Source organism: Helianthus annuus, chromosome 2 (assembly GCF_002127325.2).
Source record: "Helianthus annuus cultivar XRQ/B chromosome 2, HanXRQr2.0-SUNRISE, whole genome shotgun sequence".
Taxonomy (NCBI): domain Eukaryota; kingdom Viridiplantae; phylum Streptophyta; class Magnoliopsida; order Asterales; family Asteraceae; genus Helianthus; species Helianthus annuus.
In genome coordinates this window covers 73749210-73758360 of record NC_035434.2, presented here as the reverse complement: position 1 = coordinate 73758360, position 9151 = coordinate 73749210, and the positions used below count along the sequence as shown (strand labels likewise).

The following is a 9151-nucleotide window of genomic DNA, read 5'->3' as shown; positions in this document are numbered from 1 at the left end:
ATTCCTTCACAATTGGGATGTCTTCTAGCTTTGGCTCAGCGGCTTCTTTGTCCACGACATGTGCCAAGAAGGCAACACATCCTTTCTGCAAACATTTTCGAGCCTTCATACAACTGATGATTCTTAGGGGTATATCGTGCTTTTCTCCATGCACTACAATTGTCTCCCCATTCGCCATCGGGATGCGAATGATCTTCTCGTGACATACGATTTCTGCTCGGTGCTTGACAACCAATCCATTCCAACTACCATGTCAAAGCTTCCCAACTCGACTTGCAGAAGATCAAGCGAAAACTCGTGCTCCCCGAGTTCTATCACGCAACCTCTAATGACTTAATTCGCTTCTACTAGCTTTCCATTAGCTAGTTCTATCGAGTATGGAATATCTAGGTTACTAGCTACCAACCCAAGCTTATTCTTAAATTCTAGGGATACAAAACTATAATCGGCACCAGTATCAAACAGTACAGATGCAAAGCGTTGGTTGATAGGGAACGTACCAGTAACTACGTTCGGATCCTGGTGAGCTTCCCTAGCTCCAATGTTGAAAACCCTTCCTTGAGCTTCATTGAGCTTTGGGCACTCTCTCTTGAAATGCCCCACATCTCTACAGTTAAAACAACCTGGTCCTCGACCATTACCACCTTGAGCGTTGTTTGCTCCACGGTTTCCACTACCGGCTTCATTTCCAAAATTACCACGATTACCATTACCGCCATTTCCTCCTTGAGAGCGGTTTCCATACCCAATACCACCACGGTTATTGTTTCCATTACCATAACCTCTTTGACCACCACGACCAGTACAAACCCAGCACGTCTCCTTCGAATGACCCATCTTTCCACAAGACTCGCATTTCCCAGCTCGGCATCGTCCATTGTGATGCAACTGACACGCATCGCATTTGGGCAGGGTGCCCATATACCCCTTTCCTTTGTTTTCAACACCAGTTTTAACTTCAGCTGGTGGGTTCACATCCTTTTCTTACTAGCACTGCTGGTACCCTTCTTAAAGTTCGAGAACTTCCTTTTGTTCTCACCAGATGACTCAACGTGAGTCTCCTTCTTCTTTTGGTCAGAAATCGAAAACTTGTTCAACCGGATCGCCTCTTCAGTTAGTGCTACACTCAGATCAATCGCCTTAGTGATTGTGGCAGGCTTCGACGTTGTCACCATACTCATGATTTGGGGTGCCAATCCCCAAATAAAACGCTCAATGCGCTTGAATTCTGGATCAACCATATATAGCACAACGCGTGACAAGTCGTGGAATCTCTGCCATATTTGGCAATCTTCGGGCCATCCATCTTGAGGTTCCAAAATTCAGTCTCCAATTTCTGGATTTCGGCCCTTGAGCAGTACTTCTTTCGCATGAGCTCCTTCATTTCATCCCATGTCATGGCATAAGCAGCGTCTTCACCTAAGGTCTGGACTTAGAGATTCCACAAGGATAACGCTCCGTCTAGAAAGAGTCCCGAGATGTAGGTGACCTGGTGTTCCGGAGCACATTTGCTCATTCTTATCACAGAATCAGTTTTCTCCGTCCATCTGACAAAGGCTACAGCACCCCCGGTGCCGTCAAAATTTAGAGGCTTATAGTCTAAGAACTGCTTATAGGTACAGCCTATACAAGCAACGTCATTCGCATAGAGCATTAGCGAACGCACATGGAATATCCAAATGTAACGTAATGTGTCTTTAGAGACTTAAACATTACCATGAGGTGGGTTGTTTCTAGAGGTTCCCCCGCTATGTTCCGAGCGTAGGGCCTCGTGCTGTGCTATCGCTTGTGAAATTCGTTCCTGTAACTTAGCCTCTGTAGTGGGCAATCGAGTTTCTCTTCGTGGAGGCATCTTCTATAAGAAGATCGCATCGGTCAGGTCATAATAAGTATAGTAAGTACATGGCATGCATACGTAATAGCATTTATCAATGTAAGTAAACACATCACATCCCAATTATAACGTAAACAAGTAATTCAACAATGTATGTAATGAGAATGTTGCGATTGAGCTTCCATATATCAATGACTACAAATACAGTTTTACAAGTTCTACAATGTTCCATACATCAAAAGGGACTATAGGGTCACATAACCCTTGTCCAAATCGTCTAACAAACTACAATAGTCAAATGTCAAAAAGTGGTCTTCAAAAAGACTGTGCAATCTGGACTCAATAGCTGCACTCTCATCAAAAGTATGCTACCTGCATAAAACCAAAAACTGCTATGCTGATGGTGGAGGATGAGGAGGAATGAACAATAAACTGCGCACATGCGCTAATCCTCCTCAAGAGCATGAACGGTATGCAGCAAGTAACTAATCTGCTGCTCCATAGTAAGAAAACGAATGTCAAAATCTGGGTATGGCAGGAGAGGAGGAAGCGGAGTTGCAAACGGTGACTGACAAAGACAAGGGGGATGACGCAGAATCCTCTCTAAGTCCATGACTCTACGGCACAACAACTCCTGCTGGAGCTGTAACGACAAAAGCAGATCATCCCTCGTGTAGCCAGTGTAATGGGAGGGATGGTATGGATCAGACATAGGCATCGTGTTGGGCGGAAACCAAATCAGTGGCTCACCCGATGGTGCAGAAGCAGAAGGAGCAGCATGTGAAAACTGTCGCATGAAGGGAAAAGCTGTTGACACAGGAGGAGTATGATTGGCCTGCTGACTCGATGGTCCTTCCCTGGACGGGGTGGAGGGATATCCTGCAAGAACATGATTGGCAAATCTGTGCGGTGCATATCTGACACATGTGGGTGAAACGGGGCGATATCAATGGGTGCATGTGTGGGTGCAAGTGGGGGAGTAACAGGTCTAACAAAAGGAGGCAGGTCATCATCGTCCTCTATCTACCCATTGCGGGTGAATGCATATCTGGGGTCAATCTGGGCTGCAAAAGGTGCATGGTCAATAAGCGCAGGGATCGGGTCAAGTAAAGGTGGTGCAACAACTAGTATATCAACAGGTACAGGGTCATGCTCAGGCAAAGGATCGTGAGCAGGTATAGGCTCGGGTGCAATCATAGGCTCAGGGTCAGATGGTGCTTACTCCAGATCAGCGGGTATCGGCTCAAGGTCAGCGGGTACCGGCTCGAGATCAGCGGGTATATCAAAAAGCTGATCATCAGGAATGAAATCGACCTCATGCTCAGGATCCATGTCAGGATCAAACTCATCATCAAACTCAAAGTCCTGAACAGGTGCGGCAGACATAGCGGTGTCAGAATCAGAATCGGTGGGATAACGCTTCAATCCCAGTGCGTGCAGAGTGGTAGATGACACAGACTCGAATGAATCAGGACCAGAATGGTCAGATGAAATCTCAATGATCGGAATCTCAATAAGCGGAACAACAATGACATCGTCGACTGGAGCTCCATCACCCTGGGCACCCTCAGGGGGACCCTCAATAAAAAGATCGATGTCGTCGTCAGACATGGCATCAAGAGGAAGATCATTAAGAGGAAATGCAGCAAGAGGAAGAGGAGCGGGGATCCGAATAAGAAGTAGATCCTCGCCAGGAAAACCATCAGCTAGCGGTATAAAGTCGCCAAAGTCAGGTAAAGCAAACGGCTGGAAATCATCATCATCGTTTCTCTCAGTGTCAGATGTGAAAACCTCAGGGTCCGGGACAATCTCATCATCCGAAACTATGGCCATAGGGTCTACGGTATCTGACAGCTCACTCTCAGATGAGGACATGGTGTCTGTAATCAAAACAATCACACATATGCACATATATAACCAATCATCAAATAAGCATGTAAGCAGTAACAGTGTAAGCATGCATTCATCCTAGTCTTCCCAGACTATCCCACCCAGCCTTTCAGACTGAACTACCTAGCCTCTCAGACTAAAACCTTCCCAGTTTCTCAAACTGACTACCCAGTCTCTCAGACTAAACTTCCCCAGTATCTTAGACTCAGTTTTCCCCAGTCTCTTAGACTGAACCATAAACATAACCTTGTAATGTGTTTTGTGCCCTTTGTTTGTAAGAATGTTTGTCTCCTGGATCTAGACGTTTTGTGTACGCAATGTAAACATGTTATGAAAACATTTTCGTGAGAGCCCTAATGATCGTAGTCTAGACTCGAGAAAGAATCCTAGTCCGCTACGATCGAAGCTCTGATACCAAGTTGTCACACCCTGACTTTTGCGGAAGCGTGATTATTGGTGTGACTTTCTTAATACCATAGCATTCAATCATAACAACGCTATATGATAAAACCATAAGATGTTCATCCATATATTAAGTTTAGAAAATACCACAACATACTTGTTTGAAACATCGACACCAAATTCAAGTTACAAACCACAACATGTTTAAATGAGTTCATGAAGACTCAACAAAAGACTTTAAATAAAAGCGGGTTTAGAAACATGTATTCAGTCCAGGAATAGGATACACCTCCTAAACCCAAACGACTCTGGATGACATCCCTTATTCATGACGCAGCCTGAAAACATGCAACACCTGCCAGATCTACTTAGTTCCCTGAAATACATGTAATTTGAAAACATCAACAAAAGTTGAGCGAGTTCATGTGTTTGTATAAGTATGTACAAACCTTTGTAAACAGTGTATGTAAATCACGGTATGAAAGCAAACAAGGAAAAGATCACCAATGGTTTGCAAGGCCACTGATATGTGTGACGGTGTAGGAAGAGTCAAACCTAACAAATTTGTATCGGGCTTCCGGCTGGAAGACATACTCACCCTATGGGCCACCCTGGTCCTCATGGGTCTGGGCTCGCTACACCCAAATAGATCTATCACTCATGCCCCTCGGTCCGTATACGAGGATTAATGGTCTCAAGTATCTGCCTACCCATTCACATGATCTATGGTTCTTTCCTAGGCTAACCATACCAATTGTATTTGTATGTAATCCTTTTTGTAACATGCATTTCACCCCCGAAGTTAATAAACAAAACAGTTTAAAGAAAAGGGGGGACATGAACTCACGGTTTTGCGTCTTCTGTGCTTGTAACCTAAATCTACTCAGCAAACACGACTCCCTACAATATACTATGTCTATTAGACGAACGGGTCGTGCCTTGCCTTAGTATTTACGTTTTTGAGTTACGTTTCTTTTATGTCTCCAATATTATTCCAAGTTATAATTACTTGTTAAAATAATAATTATTTAACTTGTATCTGTAATCCCAAAATAATATATTTTTAAGTCTCACTTTAGAAAATATATTTAACTTATTTTGTCCAAAAATAATGTATTTCAAGAAAATATATATTTTTCTCAAAAATCATATATCTTCTAAATATTCTAAGAAAATATATTTTAACTTCCAAAAACAATATATTTTCTTCTTTTCGAAAATATGATATACTTTGGTAATACTTACAAAAATCATATTTTCATTTCTTGCATCCAAAATAATATTTACCAAAATATATTTGTAACGGTTTTCTCCGGAATATTTTATAAGTTACGTTCTTGCGTTTAGTTTCATGATGTTAAGTGTGTAACTTATATATTTATTCCTTGTGATTTTTGGTAATATTTTGGATTGCAAATTCTTGGTGTTTTGTTAAGTTATATTACTTTAAATCCTAAAATAATATAACTAATACACAAAGTATACAAGTATTCACACACAATGTGTCTTTAATGTAAATATATATTCTAAATACATATTTATCCATGTTATTTATAAAAAACCAACCTCCAATAATTGTATTTTTGTAACAAACTCTATGGCAAAGTTTATCTTGAAAACCATAGTTAAAACACACTTGTAAATATTTGTTTAGAAAATATTTTTCTAAGTGTTTGTATTTTTAGAAAATTTCGCCATAGTTTCCCCTAAAAATGGAGGTGTCTATGCTATTAAAGCATATCATTTTCTTTTAAAAAATCATCATAACAATCAACAACAAAGCTACACTTACCAAGTGCTAAAACAAAGCTATCTACATAATAATCATGAACTTGAGTTTTCATAAAAACTTGTAGTAACTTGGTGGGGTGTTTAGTAGATTTAGTTACCCTTTAAAGTGTATTTATTTCTTTAAAAATCTCATTCTTGAAAGATTTGAGTGTTTACAACTTGTTAGATGATTTTTCTAAAAATCATTCTTTTGAATTTTTCTTGTAAACAAAGTGTTCTTATACTGATTTCACCACTAGAAACATGATTAGTTTCTTTAAAAACTATGTTTATACTGATGTGCACAAAATACAACATAAATTACATCAGTTGTGGCATAAAACTAACCCTTTTTTAGTACTAATGTTGGAAAAAGTGTGCTTTTGTCTTCCTTTTGTATTTTCAGGATTAAATGAGCTCAAATGAACAAAAGAAGCAAAAAGGCAGCTAAATCTAACATAAATACAAGAAAAGGAACAAACGTGGCATGCCCGACCTCCCGACAGCATCTTCCCAAGCAAAACAAGAAGACAGAAGCCTGAAGACGCCCCGTGCTCAGTGAGCACGGGGGCGTGCCCAAGTGTCAGCAGAAAAGACAAAGTGGTAGAAGCTTCTATTACCCACCACGGGGCCGTGCTCAGCGAACACTGGGCCGTGGTCAACTATAAGATTCGCGAAATCCAAGCAAATCTCAATAGTACAGATATGCTTCTGCACACGAGGTAGTGCTCAGCGGACACGGGGGCGTGGTCAACTAATGCAGACAACATTTAATGAAAATGCATTTAATGAAGAAAGAGAGTAGGATGGGCACGGGGCCATGCCCGAGCTTCTATTCAGCCTATAAATAGGAGTGCTTGGAGCTCTTGCAACTCATCCCTTGGCACACCACCTCTCTCACACTTCGTCCACCACCCACCACCCACCACCATCACAACACCATCATCCACCACCATCATCCATTGTCCATCATAGAGTGTGTGAGTCGTCTCGGGATCCAAGATTGATCGTAAGAGTTCTTGACAATCAAAGGCCATGTTTGCCTAAGTCTTTTACATCACTTGGTGAAGACAAGTGTTTAGTGTAATACTTTTTATTTTTAATCTTTTGCACTTTTTAATTGGTTTTGTATTAATGACTTTAATTACTAGTTTCTTATGTTGAAGGTGATTCTTCCTTATCGTTTGTCCGTGGTGTCTTGCCATTATTTTACTGTCTGTATAAAATAAAAGATTTTCACCATTCATATCTCCAAGGTCTATATGGAGGTATGTTGGCTACCTGGTCGGGGGTTAAGGGAACAGTTTGGTAAGAGTCTTGCCATTGTTCAGTGTATAGATCCTGCAAAGGACCTGGGTCAAATTTAGTAGGACCTCCTTCAATACCCAACGGTATTGGATGGCGGGGGTCCAAACTCTTTGATCCCCTCATAAGTTAAACTACTATTAAAACTTTAACCCGGCTACTTAGGACTGTATCCCTGCTGACTCAGACTACATAGCCGAGGGTAACGTCACCTTCAAAAGAGGGGCCTACCACATTATGCATTAATAACTTAATTAATTATCTTTCAATAATCCGACCCTTTAGGATTGTATCCTTGCTAACACAAACTACTGGGTTGAGGGTAACGTCGCCTTTAAAAAAGGGGCCTACTACAATAACTAAGATAATATCTTAAACAAGTGCAAAAGTGCGAAAATAATGAAAGGTTACACTACACACGAGTCGGATCCAAGTGATTCATCTTGTCTATCTGTTTTTATTTTTATTTTATTTTTATTTAGTTTTATTTTCCTAGTTTAAAACCCTTTTTCTAACATTTTGATTTGATTAGACGTTGAGGATCAACTGGTACTAAAAGCTCTTGTGTCCTTGAACGACCTCGGTATCTTACCAACACTATACTACGTCCACGATGGGTGCACTTGCCCATATGTGCGTTTAGTGTTAGTGAATATCGTGTTTATAAATTTAAAACTTGGCTAAAAAGTGTAAAAAGGGCTTAAAATATACACCTAAAATATATACACACTGACACTCATCAAGTTTTTGGCGCCGTTGCCGGAGACACAAGGATTTTAAGAAAGTTAGGAATCAGCGGCCTAATCATTTTTTTTGGATTTTCTTAGTTTTTCAGCTTCTGCAGAACTCAGCACGGGCCGTGCCCGCTGAACACGCCCCGTGCCCAATCATTGGAACTAGCAATCCTGTTTTAAGTCAGACAGTAAGCTGAACACGGGGCAGTGCCCACTGAACACGCCCCCGTGTCCAAGATTCAGTTACTGAAAACAGAACCGTAAGATCCTGACGGTTGGTAATTTCTGACGCAAAAATGAGTGATAATGATATTTTTTACTTTCGGCACTCTTATGGTACGTGGTGTCAATTATGTGGAGGCGGTCATAAAGAATTAGAATGTTATTTTCTAAACTATAAGCCCCACTATATAGACCCATCGTTTTCCTGTAGCCTTAAGAGGGGCGAAAGTAAAAATAATCCTTATCTCTCCCTCGAATGCGCCCAACCGGACATTTTAGGAGAAATGCTTCTTAATGAACTATTTCAACTAGAAGATCTGGTTTTTAATTGGTTAAAAGAACTTAAGATGGATTTCCTTAATTCATCTCAAGACGATGATCAAGAAGAATTGTTGGGGTCGCATTCAAATAAAAACAACTTCGTTGTTCCCAACGTTACCTTCGACTGTAGCGAAGACTTGGACGATAGTCGTCCCTGTGCCGATTATGCCATCAAGAACTCTCCATCGACGTCGTTCGGTGCATACATAGACCTGAGCGATTCAGCATACACCTTCTTTAACGAGAGCCCGGAAAAGGGTTGGACTTGTCCACCTAAATTTAGCATAGGAATCACCCTCACCGACAACCTCTTGCGTTCTCGTCTTAATCTAGAGCAATTAAGGTACCTTAGGCACTTTGGGGTTGTCCCATCAAGTAAGGAACCGCTCGATCCGGATAAGTTCCTTGAAAATAGACAATCTTCATAATCAGCCTTTCGACACGGGGCCGTGCCCAGCCAACACACCCCCATGTCCACCAAAAGATTCCCTTCTGACTTTACGTCAGAATACGGACAAAATGTGTCAGGATCTTGCCTGCACACGGGGCCGTGTCCAGCGGACACGGGGCCGTGTCCAGCATGCTGTCGTTTTCTATAAATGCAGCCAAGAATCCTGCACATTTGGACCATCCAGGGACAGAGATTTGAAGGGATCTTCTCTCCTACCATCCT

At 41.4% G+C, this 9151-nt stretch overlaps 1 protein-coding gene across 1 annotated transcript; it reads right to left on the bottom strand.

The window, feature by feature from the left end:
* Positions 1 to 333: 333 nt before the first annotated feature.
* Positions 334 to 837, bottom strand: LOC118485046 (cold shock protein 1-like). Its single transcript, XM_035981272.1, has 2 exons — positions 501 to 837; positions 334 to 398 (listed from the first exon to the last, which is right to left on the bottom strand). The coding sequence occupies exons 1-2, from the start codon at positions 835 to 837 to the stop codon at positions 334 to 336; spliced, it is 402 nt and encodes a 133-aa protein (XP_035837165.1).
* Positions 838 to 9151: the final 8314 nt, after the last annotated feature.

What these genes read in the sequence shown, in the direction of transcription:
- LOC118485046 (XM_035981272.1), bottom strand. Translation starts at nt 837, where the DNA reads ATGGGTCATTCGAAGGAGACGTGCTGGGTTTGTACTGGTCGTGGTGGT. An exon ending in GGATCCGAACGTAGTTACTG is followed by an intron (nt 399 to 500) that starts GTACGTTCCCTA and finishes TTGGGTTGGTAG; the next exon opens with CTAGTAACCTAGATATTCCA.